Below are 21,873 nucleotides of genomic sequence, written 5' to 3'. Positions count from 1 at the left end.
GTGTGTTAGAAAGGAAATGAACAATGTAAATGATGAGTAAGTCTAGAGAATTTGTGTAATGATGTAAAAAAAGGAAAAATAAACTAATTAAAAATGAGCAATGTATATGATGAGTGTGAGTGGGCTTATAAATTATAATGTTGAAAAAGGAAAAAAAAGTGCATGATTATTAATTTTCAATTAAATTTATTATATTTAAGGCTTAATTTTTTTTATCTATCAATATGCTACTTATTTTTAGTATATTAATTTTTTGTTTTTCATTATGATGTGATATTGTTACTGATGTGATATCAATGATGTGATACTCTTTGCTTGTTGGAACTTAGCAGCTATGCTTTTGTTCGTAGTACGAGTTCAAGATTTTTTGAAGAGAAAACGGGAAGGAGATGATATTGGTCTTTAATTTCTTTGCTCTTCGTGCCAATTAGGATAGATATATATTATATTAGAGTAAGCTTTAGAATTCATTTAAAAGATCGTGTAGTTTTTCATCATTCTTTCATTAATTATAAGTCTTCGTAGTTTTGCATTGATGTTCTTTTATAAACATAACCACAACCTCTCTTAGGATCTTAAGGTGTTACACTTTCATTTTGGGTAAATAAGTTAGATACATCATTGCCTTTATGCTACTGTATTTTCTACTTGCAAAAACTTGCTAGGCTATGAATGGAGGAACAAATCATAGGACATAACCTTTAAAATTGTGTGTAACTTTTCGTGGTTTAAGTGTGGTTTCTCCTAATCAACGTTTTAAATTGCAGTTACAGTTGTGTTTTGATCCCTGTCTCTATTTCTATCTGATAAAAATAAGTAAATAACACATAAAACTACAAAGGATGTGATAAAAATAAGGCCAGTACTTACAAATGATGGTTGATGTTAGTCACATGTGAAGTGAGTGAATCTAGCTATTACTTAATTTTTCTTTAATTTCTCACCTTTCCCTATCCTGAGAACACTTCACCTTTGGGTGAGAAGATTACCTCAACTTTTGGTTCACCTTCATAAAATTCCTATTTGAAATCTTTTTAACTTCGTTAGCTATTACATCCATGCATTTTGCCTATTCTAGTCCTCTCTCTTTTAACTTTTATTCAATAGTAATCCATTTAAAACCAGAGGGAATAGCAAACAGGTCCTCGGCGTCAAATATTTTACTACTAGATTCCGCACATGTCGTACTTGATCTAGAAGGGGTCTTTATCCACCCAAACCATGATGATGATGAGGAACGTTCCTCTTCTGGGTTCTCTTGGTCACCAGAAGTAGGACTAGATGGGGCTGATTCAAACTCATCTGCATTTTCATGTTGTATTTCTTCAAACTTTGTAAAAGTTACCAATACTCTAACAGTGGACACCACGGGAATGGCAACCTGAATTTGCAAAGTAAATGGAATGGGTATATATAGTCATATACATCAACCAAAAAGTTATAAAAAAAAGGGAAAAGATCAAAGAAAAGCATGACAAAGATAGAAAAGAAATCATCAATACTATCAAATTTTCCCTTTTCATTATCCATGTTAGATTAAAAGTTCTTATCAAATAGAACATATATCTACAAAATATAATATTAATCCAAAATTATTTATTAATATACATTAAAATTGATGCATTACTTTCAAAATATATATAAAAAAACCTTTTGCCATATTTCCATAGTTATTTAAATTTGACAAGAACAACTAAAGTAATATATAGTTATAATTCAACCGTTAGATCGATAAAATTACAATCTAAATAAAAGTTATTGATAGTGTAAAAATTTGTTTAACTCATATAGTACCAACTACCAACATTGGACTGTTGAATTAGTACTGTGGCAGGGATGCAAGGACCCATTAGACTAATAAAAATTCTATTGTGGAAAGTCTATGCAATACCTAAACCATTAAAGATACAATTTGTTTCGGATGATGAGACTAGAGCTAGATAAAATTATAGGTTAGGCGCAAATACTAGCACAGCAAGATGCCAAGGTTTAAATAACTCATTTTGGTGGTTAAATTAGATAAAACACCTTTTGCCACTTTTAGTGATGAGCACACAACTATCAATTGCAGACATATATACCTAAACAGTGGAAATTGAATAAAAAATCCATGTACATGTACATTGTATCATAATGCATAATAATTAATTGTTCTCATACTACTATCATTCAACAACGAAGTGCAGATTTCTCAAGCCAAATTCATGTTGAAATTTATGTTAGAGTCCTGAGCGAACTCTTGGTTTAGTTGAATTCTTCTTCTTAAACATCAGGTCATGTGTGAACAACTTTATTATCCTTTCATGCTATTTATATAGAGAACCAAGAAAACAGAGTTCTGATTTTCCATCCAATTAGAAATTTTTTGTTGGGAAAGTTCTAAAAACTAGTTTTGCGAAGGGAAAGAATGAATGCTCCAAATTATGATTTATGGTTGGATACATTCTCAAAATTCACTCCACTCTTCAATATTTTCATGTTCATCCTACCAGTACTAGGCATATCATTAATCTTTGACATAGCAAAGTGTGCTATTTGTATAAAGGCACTGGTAGCTGCAAAAGAAATGCACTAGATCTAACTAACTTCTATCTAATGCCTAAATGACAAGTTTTATATTTTTTTTTCACAATTCAATCATGAAAAAACATTTCAATATGCAGGCTAAAATGATCTTCATTCTTATATATAAAAAATAATAATTCTTCATTCTTCATGATTGAACTCTAGAGCTTTCTGATAATTTTCATGAAATACTCTATTGAAGAGACAAAGAGTCAAGTTGTCAAAGAAAAAGAGCAGAGTGAAAGACAACTAGTCAACAATCGAAGATGAGTTCATATCAGTTGCTATCAGAAGTCTAGCTCAAACATGTGCAGAGAACATTGTATAATACACCTTGAAGAATAGAAAAACACAATATCTACAATATCTACCATAACCAACACATGATGACAGATCATAAATAATAATAATAATTTTCTTGGGTTTGTGCCTAACTCAACCTCATAAGCTATCTCATAAGTGAGAATTGTCCCCCACTTATATACTCTATCTTAATACTATCACTTGCTGATATGGGACTTGGATTTTTATTCAGATAGAAGAAAGAGAGAGTAAGAGATATAATTATTGAGGAAATTCGACCCAACAGAAAATTACAGTTTACAGTTTAGTATATATAGCAGTTACTCAACCGTAACTGCCAACTACCCTGAGTTAGTTAGTGACAGCTGTAACACAGCTGTCCTAACTAACAAACTAACTACTAACTGTCTAACTACTAACTGTAGTTAGGCTTACAGCTTTAGGTAAAAAGAAAAATTACAATCGAGTAAGTATACTCCTATAGTACTGCATCAAGGAAAACAAGAGAGAAAGAACTAAGTGAAGATATGTTCACATGGAATTTTCAGATTCCAATGTCTCGTGCCAAGAAATTTTAGATGTCTAGTGAGATGCTCAAATCAAAGAACAGAGAGAGGACATACCTTGACTGGAAAGGATTCCTTTGGAAGTTTTGTTGTAAGGAGTTCTCTTAACCGACGGACCGCTTTAAGTTTTTCAGCAAGAATGTCAAGCATAGGTAGCAATTCATCAATTTTTAGTGGGAAGTTCTGGGAAAGCCAAAGAGCAGGCATCATCCCTCTCTTAAACTGGCTTTCACCCTTCTGGTTTACAAAATGCTCAGCAGGTTGTGCACTATTGGTTTTTCTCTCCTTGTGGTCTCTATGTCCACCAGACCTTCCTTTCTTTTCTTTCTTCGCACGATTGTGACTGTGGCCATTATCATCTGATGAATTCATTGCAGCTTCAAATTGCTTCCTTTCTTCATCTGTCAAAATGTCTTCAATTTTTCCATTGTCCTTCTTCTTAGTTTTCTTAGGAGCTGGCTTCGCCTCAGGTGGTGGAGCACCAGGGATCCTTCTGGATTTCATACTAAAAACCACATTTTGCATGTCATACACCTTAGCTTTCCATGGCCCCACCATTTCTTTTCTCTCCTTTCTCCTCCATGTTAACTGGGGAACAAGAAGTGCCTGACTCACATCAAGCCCTACCCTCCTCACTGATTCAGACCTAGACTTCTTAGCTAATGTGTCCTTAACATCTCTATCAGTGGGGGCATCTAAACTAGGTGAAACCACATATACTTTCTTCTCTTTGTGCAAGACTTTGAACAGCGATCCGGGAAATTTGCTCTCATCATCTGAAGTACCATCACCAAGGAAAAGAACGCTCTGATTAGACCTCTTGATTTTCAAACCATCAAAGCCGGCCAAAGTCATATCTGCCCTCATATTCCCACCCTTTTTCCAAATCTTGTAAGTATCCGAAGGTGCAATCCTCGAGATGAAAGGTATCACAGAACTCTCAAAATGAAATGAAATCTCCATGTAGAAGTCCTTCATCCTTCTCATAGTCCCTATATACCTAGGCAACCTTCTAAAATATTTGTTGTCAGGGTCATTCCAAGAGTACTTGATCATAACCATTGCTATTTTATCTTGTTTGTTAATGATAGCTTGCCTAACAGCAGTCCATCCTTCCTTGTTCTTCAACCTACCATTTGCCCCGGCATCCATGAGCATTTCAGTAGCAACAATGTCACCCAGTTTTGCAGCCATGTGAAGAGGGGTGTCACCATGTGGCACATCCCTCCTATCCACCACAACAGAGATGGCTGCAGCTTTCTCATCCTCAGCTATTGAAGCAGCCTCAGTTTTGATCTCAAGGGGGTTACCTAGTTTTGGGAGAACTCCAAGTATCTCCTTAAGACCAGCATGATCCTTCAATATTATGGCCTTGTGCACAGAACTATGAGCATATTCTGAGACATTAATGCCTGCCATGGCTCACAAATTAGAGGGTACCAAAACAAGTTTTTTTTCTCACACAATTACAGACACAAAAATTATGGAAAAAATTGGATTCAATTGTCAATTGCTCCAACCAGTAATCGGATTGACCACCGATTCGAGCAATAGCATATGATTTCATAAAACTCTACGCTATCTGAATCAGGGGGAACTCAAGAAATGAAACAGATCCATTGACAATACAGGGAAAATTTGATGGAAAACGTGAATGGAATCAACCCAGTTATGATCACAAGCAAACAGCAGAATCAATATAACAATTAGGCCACAAGGGTCAAACCAAGCATTTGATGAGTCATACGTTTGTATTGGGAAACTCAAGAGTGAAATATGAGAAAAATCATGAAGAGGGGAAATTTCATTGAGAAAACAGTAATGGAAACTATTAAGTGAGGGGTAGATAAACATAGTTTGGAAGCAAAAGTCTTAGAATAGAAAAGATTATTTTAGACCAGCATGAGTGGATTCACGAGGGGCAGTGAGAAAATTCAACTCTCCCAAATTAAGCCATAGAGATTGAGGGGGAGAATTTTTTATTTTCATATTTATGCTGATTTTCAGAAAATATTTTAAATTTTTTTTCTTAGAACTTTCTATTTTATTATGCAGATATATAGAAAGGAAAATGAGTGTTGTTAGGTGCACCCAGCAAAATTTGTAAATGGCAAAAATGTCCCTGGCTTTTTTTTTTTTTCATTATAAAAGCTTTTTTTCCTGCGCTTCACACAACTGCCATTTTTGTTCGTTGTTTTTCTGTTTTTGTGGTTTTTGTGCGGCATTGTCTCTGGTTCGTTGGTTCGTTGTGAACAGTTAGGTGCGGTGAAGGTGCGTTGCGGTGGTCGGTGACGGCAAACGAGGTACGCAGAAGGTGGTGGCCGTGTCGCGAACGTACGGATTACTTACGGATCAAGATGATCCGTAAGAGTAACTATTTTTAAAATTTGATGTTTTCTGAATTTAGTTTCCATTTTTTTAAACTTATTAATTTGTTTGTATGACCATTTTTTGTTTGAGTTGGTTAGATGGACGAAGATGAGTGGATGTATGAAATAATGTCTGAATAAGCGGATATGGATTATGAAAATGAAGAAGCATGTGGTGAGAATGAACCACATGTTGATTGTTCCGATGCGTTCAATACTTCTCAGGTTATAATGTTAATGTTTGTCATAAATTTAATAAAATGAATACTGGTAGAAAACTTAAATTATGTGGATTGCTTTGTAGGTGTTTGAGTGTCGAGATGATGTTTTGCGGTGGGCTCGATCCGTTGCTCATGAAAACGGATTTGTGGCGGTGATTTTAAGGTCGGATACAAACACAGGTAGTAGAGGAAGGACTACGTTTGTGTTAATTGACTTTGAAAGGAGTGACGAGTATAGGTGTAGGAAAAAAGAATTTATCAGAAGAGACACTGGGATTAGGAAATGTGGGTGTCCCTTCAAGATTCGTTGCAAGCCAGTGGTTGGAGGAGAAGGCTGGATGGTGAAGTTGATTTGTGGAGTGCATAATCATGAATTGGCTAAGTCATTAGTTGAACATCCATATGCGGAGCGATTGACTAAAGCTGAAAAAACACTTATTGTTGATATGACGAAGTCCATGGTGAAGCCAAGAAACATTCTGCTAACTCAATTAGGTTGCTTCACTACTTACTCTAAATGACAGCAACAACTACAAAAGAAATTGGTAATAATAGAAGATATAAGACTAATCTTGGACATAATATTAAAACATCTACATCACTAAGCGGTCAAGACTCAAGACCTTTATTCTTGTCAACTAGATTCTACTAATTAAATTTGAATTTTAAAATGAGGCACAATAAGCCTGTGCATTGTCCTCATTTAAATTTTAATATGCACTCCAATGATGGCTTTCAGTAGAGTTGATCCATGACAGGCAATATATTCAACTAGGAAAGCAAATCAAATTATAAAAATATGTATTTTTCAACAAATAACAGTTTCAGGATCCAAAGGATTGTCCAATGCACCTGTTGTTTTCTGTATCAGATGTTATTGTTGTTGTCAAATCCATCATTGAGACTACTAAGGTCAAAATAAACAAAAAGTAACTTTTACTAAACATTGACTAACAGTCTAACACTGTACAATTAGTATACACTTTTAAATCTATGCTTTCACCCATCTACTTGTTCAAGTTGACCTGTGACCATTAGATAACTAAACACCAAAATATCTGCCATATAAGAGAGGATTCTTATGAGCATTTTCTTAGATCACAGAAATTGAAGTTGGTCCATGTGATATTGTTAAATGGTTAAGAAGGGTTGGTTTAGCATGTTTAAGCTCTTTTTATAGGACACACATTCCTCACAAGAGAAGATAAAATGTTCTGCCTCTTTGACTAAAATTCTTTTTCAGAAAATTATGCTACTCAAGAGACATAAACCCTTTTTTTTTCATAAGGAGAAAAGAAGAAGGCTTGGATATTTGGGAGGGTTAAGACCAAGAGATTGCCTTCAATTACAACTCGAACTAGGCCAAGAGACCAAATTGTTGTGAACTAAATATATTGTGTATAGTAAACCAAAAATGTAGTGTCCATAGTAAAATTTAATTCAAACCAAAAAAGCCCCAACAAGTTCCAAGAATATAATATACAACATCACACTTAACAATGCTCTTGCTAAATTGACAAACCAAATTGTGACAACAATCTAATAAGAATCATCCAAATTTTAGGTATTATTTAATCTTCTACCAAAGTAATACACAATGTTGAAAAAAAATTCTATAATATATAAAGTACATACAATTCAGACTTCAAACAAACACCTTGTGAGAAAGAAACTCAATCCACCAACTTAATGAGTAACCTACAAATTTCAGAACAAAAAGACACCAAATTCAAATGTTATTGTATTATACAAATAATCCCCCAAATTTCAAAGTATTATAAACTAACCCTAAATCCTAATTTTAAAAAAACTCGCTATTATTTAAATATTTCCCAATTTTAAAAATTAAATATGAAACTTACGGATCAACTTGATCTGTAAGTTTCATCAACCATCTTACGGATTAAGTTGATTTGTAAGTTTCATCAAACATCTTACAGATCAACTTGGTTTGTAATCTTCACTTCTGCTAACTAGTTTTTACGGATCACTTAAAAAACGTTTACGGATTAAATAAAAATGTCGGCAATCGAAGACGAACAACTGCTTACCTCGACAATGCTGACACGGATGGAGAACACCACCCTCAAAATGCCTGGGCTACTCAAAACCAACGAGCACCACGATCACAGAACACAGACTCTCGGCATGGAGGAAGAAGACGACGCTCACGGGGGGAACGCGACATGGAGGACCTCGACAGTGGGTCAAGCTTTTTTGAAACCAGCAACCACTTCATGCAAACAAAACGAAAGGAAGAAGAACGTGGCTGAGGTGAGGCCAGGAGTGAGAAAGGAGACCAAAACCACTTCACGCCAGCAAGAAGAAGAAAAAATGGTGAGAGGTCACGAGGAAGAAGAAGGCCAAAGCGGGAGGGAGGGAGGGAGAGAGATGAACCGTTCTTTTTTAAAAAAACTAAGCCAGGGGTACAAAGGTATTTTTGCATCAACTACTGGGTGCACCAGCAAAAATGTTGGATGCACCTAACAACACTCATGGAAAAGTTGTTGAAGTTTGACCCATTTAAATAGGGTGATGCAATGGCGAGTGCTGCTAGGTGCACCCAGCACTTGTTATGAAAAGGCCATAATTCCCCTAAGTACTTTTTTTAAAAAATAACCCTCGCCTCTCTCTCTCTCCCGCGCCGCGATTCTGCTTCTTCTTCCTCGGACCTTTCTGATTCTTCATTCTTCTGCTTCTTCTTCGCGTTTCTGCTTCTTCTTCATTCTTCTTCTTCGCGTGATTGCTGCCATTGTTGCTGTGATTAGGAGGAAGGTGTCGTGGTGCTTCTTCTTCGCATTTCTGCTTCTTCTTCGTCGTCCACCGTCGAGGGAGCTTCGTGACCGTCCACAGTCGAGGTAAGCACCGTGAACCTTTTCTTTTTTCCACCAGTGTTGCCGACGATGGCGTAAACCGCTATCGAAAAGTTGCTGTGAGTTTTACGGATCACCTGATCCGTAAGCATGTTCCGGATCAAGTTGATCTGGAAGATGCTTACGGATCAAGTGATCCGTAAACTATTTGTTAGTAGTTTACGGATCACTTGATCCATAAGCATCTTCCGAATCAACTTGATTTGGAACATGCTTACGGATCAGGTGATCCGTAAAACTCACAACTTCATTTTAATTGAAAAATTGTCAAATATTTGATACATTGTGAGCTTTTTTTGAAATTAGGAATTTTGGTTATTAGGATCACCTCTGAATGTATGCTAAATATTTGATAAATAATGTCATTTTGGAGAATATCTACTGTTTTAATTTGATTTAATGCAAATATGTAATTGCCTTTTATGTAATTGCCACTTAGAACTGAATGTGGTATCGAAAAACTGATTCAAATGCCTAGACAACCTCAGCAAATTAAGTTCAAAAAACAAATGCTTATGAATAAAACTCACATTCAAAAAACAAATGAGCCATATTTCTTCCTCCTTATTACAACCTTGGCACATTTTTTCTCTGGTAGAGATAGTACCTCTATATGTACCAAATTCTGTAAGGTTAAGGAATCTGATCTGGAGCCAACTTCTAGACAAATGCTTATAACAAATTATAAACAAATTTGTGTCCAATGATAAATGTGACACTAGAATCTTGTACAGAATTTTATTGAATAAATGATAGATGAATTGTCCTTGTATACCCACTTATCTAATTCATCATCTTTGAAAACCACTAGGCACAGAGCATGCCCTAACTCTCTAAGTAAATTCCTTTCCCTAATAAGTAATGGTCCTTTCTAGTGCCAATCCCAGATCAAAACTCCTCTCTCCAAAACATTTACATATATTTGACATTAAAACCTAGAAAGAATAAATTGAAATTTTATATAAACTATTTCTATTACCTACTTAGTCTAAATTAAAATTATATCAATTTCTATTAACTAATTTGTGTCTGTAGTTCAAATATTATGAGTTATAGGATAAACTTTTAGCCATTCTCTTTGCCATCGGTACTCAAATTCTTCTTATTCTCAAATAGGCTTAGTTTGACATGAATTCCACAAACAAAGATGAAAATAGAAGAAGAAAGTCGTTTATGAATAACCTAGGGCTATGCATCAAATTATTCAAAGAAGGGAAAGAAAAAGTGAAAAGTACATAAGTACATATTTGCATTTTGGTTTTAGATAGTGCATCCTATTGGGTATTCATTTGATACGAGTCATTTTCAATAAAAAAGAAAAAAAGATATGAATACATCACCATCTTGCTAACATTTTCTTTCAAGTCTTTGTTGTTAATTTGGCATCTCATTAGTTTTGGTGGATTTGTTCCAAGATTGGAAGTTTTGAGATTGATTATGACCAGAAGCTTGTTGATTTTAGTAAGAGTATCAAATCGTTCAAGTAACAATAATGATAAGTAAAGTATCATTTCCTCATAGACTTATGCGATAATTGGGTAATAATTAGTAAATTTAATAGACTACAAGTGTAGAAAGATTAAGTAACCAAATTTTAAGGCAATTGCATAAAAATAAAAGAAGAAGCAAAAAGAAAATTAGTTGAGAAATCAATGAGATAACCTAAGTCCTTTTTTCGAACAGTTGGTATACACAAAAAATTGAGATGTAATCAATGAGAGAAATTTATCAGGGTTTAACTCCATAAAAACATCTTAACATGCAATCAATATTTTCTTATTAAAAAAAATGTTTGTTACCATCAGCCCATAATTTTATTTAAACCTTAATCCCATAAATAAGATAACCTAAGTCCTTTGATTCTACTATTAATCTCTTAAATTATTGTAACCAAAGTACTAGCTTTAGAAATAAAGTTTTTAATATGTTCGATTACATTAAACCCCAACAAAGGATGAATTTAGCTTCTCTTGACCATGGGGAAAATCAAACTTGATGAACAAGAAGTTGAAGAAGAATCCTTAAGGATAAACATTGCCTCCAATGTGCTCTCTAGTATTTTATCTTTCAAAAATCCCTAAGAACCCCTAATTTTTAGTAAGACACACCTTTTATATCCGTTGGGATTTTTTTAAGTGGGCTTTTAAATCTTTACGAGTGTGCTTAGGCTGCACCAAATTTGCAAACTTGAGCATGAGCGATAAACATGCCTTCTAGCTTATGCTTAAGACATGTCCTCTCATTAGAACAAGATAAATTCTCACCCGATAAAAGCCTGACATGTGTAGCCTTTCTTGACATACATGTCCTACAATCAATGAAAGCCTGGCAGCTTGTGTGACTTTCAGTCATTGAAATTTGCATTAGACCAATGAAATTTGAGTGAATGAAATCAGTGATTGAATTTGCGGTACTCATTTGCAGATCATGGTTAGGATCAAAGGATTAGGTCGTGCCTTAGGTCACGTTACTGGCAGAGGTGTGGGCAGAGGAGATCGTGATGATTCCGATGATGCTCGGCAGCGTCAACGGCCTACCACATCCGCATGGAGGCAGCGAGTCGCTGTGATTGCGGCGCACGATGAGCCAGTGGTCCCTGCGCCAGATGTTGAGGCTGATGTATTTCCGGATGGCCCGATGGCACCAGCTGATGTAGATGACATTGTGGCAGACATTCCTGCGGACACAGGCGTGGAGGCTGCTGAGGATGAGCATGAGGGATTTCCGGGTGGTCCGTGTGACCCATTCGTGTTGACCTAGTATGCGGATCACGTTGCTTGCAGCATATGGACGGGAGAGGTATTTATAATATTTATTTTTAGTTACTTGTAAATTATACTTTATGATTGAAATTAGTTTTCCTTTAAATGATGATTTTCACGAATTTTGCATTCCTTTATACTTCAATTCAGGAGCGTCCTGAGTTGAAGTTATCCTCTCACGGGAGGAAGGTCCATAGTTTAGGCAGGTCTGTCCCTGCCATTGAGGGACTCGTTGCTGGGACAGGACTAAGTCCTCTGATCGCGTGTTCAGTAGACACTGGCGATCGGGGACTTTTGTCCTCGTTTGTGGAGCGGTGGCACCGGGAGACGTCTAGTTTTCATCTACCAGTGGGAGAGCTCACGATCACGCTGGACAATGTCTCCTCGCTTCTCCATCTGCCCGTGGTTGGCGACTTGCACGCCTTTCAGCCCTTGCACGTGGACGATGCGGTTCAGATGCTGGTAGACTTACTGATGGTCTCTGCAGAGTCTGCCAGGGCTGAGATAACCCAGTATCGTGGATCGTACGTACGCCTGCAATGGGTACGTGACATATACGAGCGTTGATGCTAAGCAGGTCATTGGACAACTGAAGCTCGCGCATATCTTCTTCATCTTCTGGGTTGCACTCTGTTTGCTAACAAGAGTGCAACTAATGTTCATGTTGTGTACTTGGAGGCCCTTTGTGACCTCAGTATGACGGAGAGGTATGCCTGGGGAGTGGCTGCTCTGGTGCATATGTACGACCAACTGAATGATGCATCTATCAGCCACAACCAACAACTTGGCGGTTACATCACATTGTTGCAGGTAACAAATATGTTTTTCATTTGTTCAGGTTCAACAATGTTCAACTTAAAATTTTGTTAGATAGACTTTCTTTATTAATGTTTATCATTATGATGCTACATCTGTAGTGTTGGATTTACGAGCACTTTCCGTCAGTCGCGGACTCCACTACTGATTAGGAATACGACGAAGATTCCCCGCGTGCGTGTAGGTGGATTGCGACGAAGAAGACCATGAAGAGCATACGTAAACCGGCGTACAGGGAGCGCCTGGACCAACTCTAGATTCATGAACTCATATCATGCTATTCTGGTCTCTTGCGTTGGGGGCCTGTTGCTGTTTATTACAGACCAGAGATGGTCGTGCGGCAGTTTGGATACACGCAGACCATTCCTGCTCCTCCTGTTGATTCATGGGTGTCGTATGATGATATACACGACAGGTGGATGCACTACTCGGATCATATTGTTCCAGCAGGTGAGGTGTGCGTTGTGCCAAGTCAGTGTGCCAGTGACTACATGGACTGGTTCTTCCACATCTCGCATCCTTTCATGACACCAGGCCACGCATCAGATCCTCTGCCTGATGGTCACGCCCCGCAACCCCGAGTCGTCCCTCAGGCCCCGCAGACGGATATCCCTCACGTGTCAGAGCCAAGAGCATCGTCGACATCTGTGGAGGAGCCTAGACATGCAGTGGTAAGTAATAATAATAATTTACGTCATTTACCACAATATTTGCATAATAATTTGTGTAATCTATTTGTTTTGTATGTAACGGGAAGTTTGTGATGACATTGCTGTGAGGTTGGAGCGCCATCTGAGTCTAGGGGTGGTCACACCAGGCTCATCGACACATGAGGTGATCGAAGAATGCATCAGGATGGCCAAGAATGTGACATAGGACCATCTAGTATATGTTAGGTCTAGACGCAGGCGGCGCACGGATCAGGCGTAATTTATTTACATATTTTATATTGATATTCCATGTATATACAGATATTGTACATGAACTCATTTCATTAGTATTGTTGGTTTTATTTATTTTCATTAGTAATGTTAGTTTTATTTATTTCCATTGATTGTGTATTCCATTTGTATCTATATACATGCGTGTTATTAAAATGGTCTAGTTAACTTAGTTATAGTATATGTAAATTATTATAAATGGTCTAATTAACTTAGTTTACCAACTAATAAAAAGTAATTTTAAATATAACTTTAAATATAATTGAAATAAAGAAGTTGAAAAGGGTGTAGAAAAAAATAAATTAAACAAAAAATGGACATCATTCGTTATCTAAGATCCTTATTTTATATAACGTACTAATATTTTTAAATTCTCTTATAATTACTATTTTCCCTCCTATACTAATGATCATGTAAAAAAATGTATTATAAAATAGTTAATATTTTAATTTTTAATATAATACTGATTATTTTTTATTTATATTCTTTATAATATTAATGATATGATTAATTATAAAAATAAAAAATAAATTAATGATGATAATATTAATTTTATAAAATTATTATTATCTTTTATCTATTTATTGATTTTTATTAATATGTATAAAATAACCTTAAACAATAATTATAATGGGACAGAGTAAGTATTTTAATATCATCTTCTAAAAAACATATTATAAAATTAATTATTTATAATAAATCAATATTTATAAATATATCATAATTAATAAAATACATAAATATATTTAATTATATTATAATTAATAAAATAAATATCTTTAAATGTATATATTATATTTTAAATTTTTAATAAACAATTACGGATAAGTTGATCCGTAAACCTATTACGGATCAACTTGATCCGGAAGCTGGTGTCTCACTTTTATAGATCAACTTAATTTGGAAGTTACAAATCAAGTTGATCCGTAAGTCTCTTATGGATCAACATACGGATCAGAGGAAAAATTAGCAAAAACAATTTTACCATTTTTAAAAAATGTTAGGTGTACCTAACAGCATTTTGCAATGGCCAGCAAACGGACACGGATTCAGTGAACTTTAAGAAGGGATTTTTCCTCATTTTAAGTCCTCAAATCAATCTCGCCGTCAAGACTTTGGTAGTTGTAAATAAATTTTTGTAATGGTAAAAAATCACCTAGAATATTTTGACGATAACTAAACAATTAAATCATTAGAATTTTTTATACTATAGAATCAATTTCTGGCAATTTAGGAACTGTCAGAGAATTTCTGGCAATTTTAAAATAAAAATAAATATAAAACATAATTATGATTAAACCAATAAAAAAACATATTATAAAACAAGTGGCAAAATCGAAACTATTACCAATAAGTCTAGCTCAACCAATTATCATGCATGAGTTATTATAAATTATTTAACTTTAATTTTTAGGATAAAAAAATAAATAAAGGAAAGTCACTCGTTAGAGTTACTGAATTCATTTTCCCACAAATCTCACCTAACAGACACTCATATGTTAACCAAAGCACAACTTAGACAAAATAAAGATAAAATTGTTATCAAAGTCTTTTTTTTATTACAAAAATTGACAATATGTCATTTTTCTTTTCAAAAGTTTTAAGTTGTTTTTGAGATAAAATTATAAATTTAAAAGTTCACCAGACTAATCATTTTCATTCCTCTGCCTATTTTATATTGAAATTTTGAGTAACGAAAACTTTAAAAAAAATGTATATTCTTTTTCATTAAGTTTTTATTTTATTTTTTACTTTTTATTTTTTTTAATTCTTCCCAAATACTATTGATTAAACAAGACAAATTCAAAATTACATGTTAACTCTTGATACACCATATCAAACCAGAAAGATATTTTTAAAAAAAGAAATCAAAATTAGTTTAACTCAAATTAAAAAAAATAAAATGTCAATATCTCTCTTCCTATATTCTTAGGATTTAGTTACATGCAAAACGGCTCAACATCTCAGAGGCCTACAGCAAATTTAAAAATGAGATCTTTTATTTACTCATAAAATAGTTTATTAAAATTATCATTATTTTATTTAAAATTAATTTTTCGAGCTTGTTACTTATTAATTGTTACTTACGGTACCAATAAAAAGATTAATAGTTACTTATAATATTTTAATTAAAATTTATTTTCAAATATAATTTTACAATAATTTTTTCTAGGTATATTAGTACTAAAAAAAAAAATTGGGACCTTTTTTTGGGGGCCCGGCCTAAAATCCTTGTTTGGGCTGCTAGGACCTTAAGCCGGCCTAGTTACATGAGTTTTTAAATTTATCTAATTTAATTATTAATTAGAAATATATGAAAATTTATAGCAATAACTTGTAAGAGAATGAGTCAAAAGTGTAGAAACTAGAAAGAACTAAGTTAGCACAACTTTTACAAAAGCACAATCAAAAGAGAGAACTTAGGTCGGAGTGGCAAATTGACCTAAATGGATCACTTTTACAAACTAATTATCAAATAGGGTCCCTTCCTAAACTATTTACGTAGGGAGTCTGTTTTTACATGCATCCCGCTACTGGTATTGGCGATACAGGGAAGTCCCGCTACTGGCATTGGCAACATGCTACTGACGTGGAGGGTGTTTTGCCATTGGCACTGGCGAAACATGTGAAGATAGGGTTTAGCCAGCAGTTTTGGCGAAACAACTGCTGGTTTTAGAAGTCAGCGTGTGGGTGAGGGAATCTAGGGAGCAGCGCGCTGGTTTCACTGGTCAACTATATACAAAAAATACTAAGAAAAATTTAAATAAATAATTGAAAAACTGTTTGGGAAAACTTCAGATTAATACTTCATTCTAACAAAAAATTATTACTTCAAATAAATAATTTAAAACTTCATTCTAAAAAAATTATTACTTCAAATAAATAATTTCTAAATGCATTCTAACAAAAAAGTATAACTTCAAATAAATAATTTATAAATGCATTGTAACAAATAAATTATTACCTCAAACAAATAATTTCTAAATGAACTTTGAAACTTGAAGAACGGAAGGCTTTTTAACTTACAAATTTTGAAGGCACCACCAAGGTTTTGCTATTTAAAAGGCAACCTATGCATTCAAATAAATGATTTCTAAATGCATTCTAACAAAAAATTATAACTTCAAATAAATAATTTATAAATGTATTGTAACAAATAAATTATTACCTCAGATAAATAATTTCTAGATGAACTTTGAAACATGAAGAATTGAAGAACTGAAGCTTTTTAACGTATGAAGGCACCACCAAGTTTTGTTATTTAAAGGCAATGCACATGGGTTTAGCCATCCATGCTAGCAATACCCTCTGCGCGCAGCTCCCTAGATTTCCTCACCTGCACACCTGCACTGCACCTCTGAAATCAGCAGCTGTTTCGCCAAAGCTGCTGGCTAAACCCTATCTTCATGTGTTTTTCCAGTGCCAATGGCGAAACACCCTCCACATCAGCAGCATGTCACCAATGCCAATGGTGGCTTCCATGTATCGCCAATGCCAGTAGCGGGATGCGTGTAAAAACAAACCCCTTACATAAATAGTTTAGGAAGGGACCCTATTTGATAATTAGTTTGTAAAAGTGACCCATTTAGGTCAATTTGTCGGTCGAAGTTTATCAAATTAGAGAATCGAGAGAGTAGGGGACAAGACATTGTTCCATAGCACGGCCATACTAAATTGAATCAGTTCAAGTTATTGAATGACTTGTTGATTCCATTTTGGCATAATAAATAGATGCTATGGACTAAAGAAAAACACAGGGAAGGTGTCTCTCAAAGACACTTTTAATATTATTATTTAGTTTCATTTCTAATATAACAAATTATTCATGCCTCCTCGAAGATTTAAAAAAAATTATACATATTTTTTTATAAAAAAAACTTACATATGTCTTTCCTGAGATTTAAGGAAATTAAACATGTGTTTCTTTCTTTTTTTAAAATATACGCTAACCCCTAAATGTTATCTAAACATTTGACATTAATAAGTCATATTCGTTGACAATTTTGATTAAAGAAGACTAAAATATATTTTTGTCCTTATAAATATGAAAATATTCGAAATCCGTCATTGCAAAAATAAAATTATCTATTTTTTCTCTCAAAATTTAAATTTGTTATTTTTTGTCCAAAGTTAAGTTTGGATACATCCGAACCTACACACATGTTGTATTTTCAACTTTTTTACATCATTTTTTTTAATCAAAATTGTCAATGCAGATGACTTGCTATGGTATACTTAGACGAAGTTTAAGGGGTCTATGTAGGTTTTAAAAACAAAAAGAAACATGTGTAATTTCCTTAAACCTCATAGAGACATGTATATATTTTTTAAAAGGAGGATAAACATATATAATTTTCTTAAATCCCATGAGAGGTATGTGTAATTTACTCTTTCAAATATTTGTTTTTCATATTGATATAATGTGTCAGGTTCAAACCCATATACCTTTGAATACTCATGCTTCATATAAACTTGATGTCTTGAAAAAGTGATTTTTTCTCCTTACCAACAAAGTCCAACTAGGGGTGTATAAAAATTAGTTCGGTAAAAAAACCAAACCGAATTGGTTTCGAACTGTTTTAATCAATTCGGTTTTATATCCAAATAATCAAACTGATTTAGAAATTGATTCAAAATCAAACTGATTTTAAAAAATTGGTTCTAAACTAAACTAATTTTTAACCAATTTTAAACTAGTTCTAAGAGCTGAACGAGTTTCGAATTGATTTTCAAATTAGTTTTTCAAATAAAAAAATATTTAAATTAAATGTAGAAATAATTCGGTTAACCGAATTGATTTTATAAAATAGTGCACTCATTTTTTCTTGAACTAATTCAGAAAAAAAAAACCCAATTTAGTTAAGGTTCGATTACAATCCAAACCTGTTTTTTTTGCACACCCCTAAATCCAACATAGTTAATAGATAGTTGAGTTTTTTAAGCATGTTGATAGAAGTTCAATTCCTTAATTATGCCTGTGAAAAAGACTTTTCCAAAGAGGTAAAACTCACTTTAGTAATATCTACATCTTAAAAAGAATTAATCTCTTACTGGGAGATATCCTTGGTGCAAACCAAAAGTTTACAACCATCTCTATTTGACATCTAATTTGCTTTTTTAGTCATAATTTCTCCTTGGGCTTAACAAATATGGTAAAGGAGAATGAAAAAAATATTTCAATTGTTCTATCAAAAACTCCAATTTAAGTTGTCACTCATGCCAAAAATCACTTCATCAAAATTGCATCAAAGAAAGAGGAATAGAAAAAGTATTCAGACCTGTTTGGGTAATCTTCTCTAGAAACACTTTCAAGAAAAGAAAATAAGAAAAAAAAATAAAATAAGATTTTCCATTAGCTAACTATTAATCAATTTGTAAGTGTTTTCCCATCTTTTAGATAAGTTGAGAAAACTTTTACAAATTAACTAATGAACAATTCATTTTAGCTTATGATGAAACTCGTCTCATTTTCTTTTTCTCTTAAAAATGCTTCTAAAAAAATTTAACCAAATAAACCTTTCATGACACAACTTTTTTTAGACAAACATGATAACCTGTATCTATATTGATTGCAATAATGCAACAAACACAATATCTCAAACAATAAGTTATATCAAAAGGGAATATATGAATATTTTAATAATGTCCCCGATCAAAATAAGGCAATTTCTTCTTGCTTCCTAAAATTAATCTTGAATGTAAAATTACATTCGCAGATTAGCCTTTTCCATAAGCTTCTAAAGGCGTAGGAAGCAATTATGGAGATGCAGGAAGCAATTGTCTCTAAATAAGGGTGAAATCCAAATACACCTTCAAAATTCAAGGTGGATTGACATGCCTCTTTTTTGCCCCAGTTGCACGTCAAAAACAAAAGGCAAGTTCAATGAGGGTGGTACTAGGTGCACCCAACACCATTGCTTGTGCACCCAACAATTCAAGTGAAGTGGCAAAAATATCCTTCACTTAAATTTTAAAACCCCTCCCTCCTACCTTGCATTTGTATGCCGCACCAACTCCGTTCTTGCCCTTCTTCCTTCATTTTGCGTTTTGAGCCATGCTGCCACAGTTGAGGCCAGCTCCACCACTGTTATGTCATTTTTGTCATCGAGGTAAGTTTTTTTATTTTTATGATTTTAATGGCTATTGCTTGGCGTTTGGAATCCGTATAACACAAACGGATTTGTTAATCCGTATGTTTTATTTTTTAATTATTAATAAATTAATTTTTTTTAATAGTTAATGTTTTTTATTTATAAATATATTATTTTGAATTTTTTAATAGTTATTGATTATTTTTTAAATAAAAATAGATTATTTTGAATTATGTTTTTAAATAGTTAGTTTTTTTAATTGTAAATACATTAATTTTATTTTTGTTTTTAAATAGCTATTGTTTATTTTAGTTATAAATATATTATTATGATTTTTGTTTTGAAATAGTTGTTGTTTATTAATTACAAATATATTATTTTGATTTTTTTTTGAAATAGTTACTTTTATTTAATTAAAAATAGAATATTTTGAATTATGTTTTGAAATAATTATTGTTTTTAATTAAAATATATTATTTTGAATTATGTTTTTAAATAGATATTTTTTATTTTAATTATATATACATTATTTAGAATGTTGTTTTTAAATAGTTATTATATTTTTAATAAAAAAAATAGATTGTTTTCATTTTTGTTTTGAAATAGTTATTGTTTTATTTTTAATTATAAATATATTTATAATTATTATATATTAATTTTTTTGTAAAATAGACATTTTTTTGTTTTTTTATGTAATTAATTAATTATAGTGTTTTTTAAGTTGCTTTTTAATAAAGAAGTTATTTTGATTACATAAAATTAATTAAAAATAGATTTTGAAAACATATATATAAAATAATTTTTTATTTATGAATTATTGTGTAATAATTGATTGAGGTATTGTTTGAATTTTGACATAAATTTTTATGTATGTTCAAATTTGCATATCATGGATAGAACCATAGGTTTGAATCGTGTTTTAGGCACAGTTATAGGAAGAATATTGGGGAGAGAAAATAATCGTGATTCAGATGAAGCTCCCCAGCGGCGAAGGCCCACAACATCCGCATGTAGGCAACGGAAAGTTGCCCCTATTGTCGAGGATGTTCATCACGTGGATGACGCAACTGACGAGGTCTGCCAATAGCCTCAAGAAGTAGTTGTTGATGCCCAAGGTTTTTCGGGCAGGCCGCATGACACATCAGTTCTGATTGGCTATGCTGATCATGGAAGGTCCCATGGAAAGAAGGTTCAAAAATTCAGGAGGCCTGTTGAAGAGATTGAAAGGTTAGTTGTTGCCACAAGATTAAGTCCTCTGATCGCATGTTCATTGGACACTGGAGATTGGGGACTTATATCGACCTTTGCAGAGAGGTGGCATAAGGAAACTAGTAGTTTCCATCTTCCTGTAGGAGAGGTGACCATCACCCTCGATGATGTGGCCTCTTTGCTTCATCTGCCCATCACAAGCGCCTTCCATAGCTTCGAGACTCTTCATGTTGACGAAGCGGTGTTGTTGTTAGTGGAATTACTTGAAGTCAGTGCAGATAAAGCCAGAGCTGAGACAATACAATGTCGTGGGGCATATACATGACTATCATGGCTACGAGACATTTATCGTAGCAAATGTGATGCCGCACATTGGACTATAGCAAGTCGAGTTTATTTGTTGCATTTGCTAGGTTGCACTCTTTTTGCTAACAAGAGTGCAACATATGTGCATGTGGTGTTCTTGGACGCCTTTCAAGACCTCACTTAGAGTGGAAGCTACGCATAGGGAATTGCCGCCCTAGTGCACATGTAAGATAATTTGAATGATGCGTCTAAGAGCAGTAGCAGACAACTTGTTGGATATATCACACTATTACAGGTCATTATAATTGATTTTTTTTATTTTTTTTCTATGTATTGATTTGATTTTTTTTTTTTTTGAAAACATTTGTAGTGTTGGATTTATGAGCATTTTCCATCTGTTGCTGAGGCTATTACTACTGAAGACTATCATGAAAGGAAACCATGTGCCTGCTATTAGACCTCTGGGAAGAAATTACTAGTGTCGATGTATCGGAAGTGTCTAGATCGATTAAAGTATGATGTTGTTTGCTGGATGCCTTACGGTGACCATTGTGCGTTAAAGAGTTCGAGCTCATTTCTTGTTTTTTCGGACATATCCGATGGGGTTCCATTGTTGTCATACACTCACCATAGAAGGTTGTGCGATAGTTTGAGTATGTTCAGACTATTCCTCCACACTCTCCGGGTTCAAGATTATGCTTAGAAGATATTGACGATAGATGGATGCACTTCTCTGAGTACGTTGCACTGGTGGGTTAGATTTGTGTTATGCCTGGACAATATGCATTAGACTACATCAACTGGTTCTACTTGATTTCACATTCCTTCTTGAGCCCAACATATCTCGGGG

At 33.8% G+C, this 21,873-nt stretch overlaps 2 protein-coding genes across 2 annotated transcripts; one reads left to right on the top strand and one right to left on the bottom strand.

Annotated features, from left to right (window-relative positions):
• Positions 1–804: 804 nt before the first annotated feature.
• LOC114402437 (ankyrin repeat domain-containing protein 13B-like) lies at positions 805–5,354 on the bottom strand. Its single transcript, XM_028365004.1, has 2 exons — positions 3,492–5,354; positions 805–1,381 (listed from the first exon to the last, which is right to left on the bottom strand). Exons 1-2 carry the CDS (start codon positions 4,851–4,853, stop codon positions 1,097–1,099), a joined length of 1,647 nt encoding a protein of 548 aa, XP_028220805.1. The 5' UTR covers positions 4,854–5,354; the 3' UTR covers positions 805–1,096.
• Positions 5,355–11,767: 6,413 nt separating this feature from the next.
• LOC114401976 (protein MAIN-LIKE 1-like) lies at positions 11,768–12,627 on the top strand. The gene is made up of 3 exons (XM_028364539.1): positions 11,768–12,202; positions 12,305–12,469; positions 12,577–12,627. The coding sequence occupies exons 1-3, from the start codon at positions 11,768–11,770 to the stop codon at positions 12,625–12,627; spliced, it is 651 nt and encodes a 216-aa protein (XP_028220340.1).
• Positions 12,628–21,873: the final 9,246 nt, after the last annotated feature.

The sequence above is a fragment of the Glycine soja genome, chromosome 20 (assembly GCF_004193775.1).
Source record: "Glycine soja cultivar W05 chromosome 20, ASM419377v2, whole genome shotgun sequence".
NCBI lineage: Eukaryota > Viridiplantae > Streptophyta > Magnoliopsida > Fabales > Fabaceae > Glycine > Glycine soja.
The sequence above is the reverse complement of the archived record's forward strand: the minus strand, read 5'-3'. Positions and strand labels throughout refer to the sequence as shown.

Excerpts from the sequence above, each read along its gene's own strand:
- LOC114402437 (XM_028365004.1), bottom strand. The coding sequence starts at position 4,853 with ATGGCAGGCATTAATGTCTCAGAATATGCTCATAGTTCTGTGCACAAG. Across the intron at positions 1,382-3,491 it reads AGGAATCCTTTCCAGTCAAG|GTTGCCATTCCCGTGGTGTC; the intron begins GTATGTCCTCTC and ends TTGCAAATTCAG.
- LOC114401976 (XM_028364539.1), top strand. The coding sequence starts at position 11,768 with ATGATTTTCACGAATTTTGCATTCCTTTATACTTCAATTCAGGAGCGT. Across the intron at positions 12,203-12,304 it reads CGTACGTACGCCTGCAATGG|AGTGCAACTAATGTTCATGT; the intron begins GTACGTGACATA and ends TTTGCTAACAAG. Across the intron at positions 12,470-12,576 it reads GTTACATCACATTGTTGCAG|TGTTGGATTTACGAGCACTT; the intron begins GTAACAAATATG and ends CTACATCTGTAG.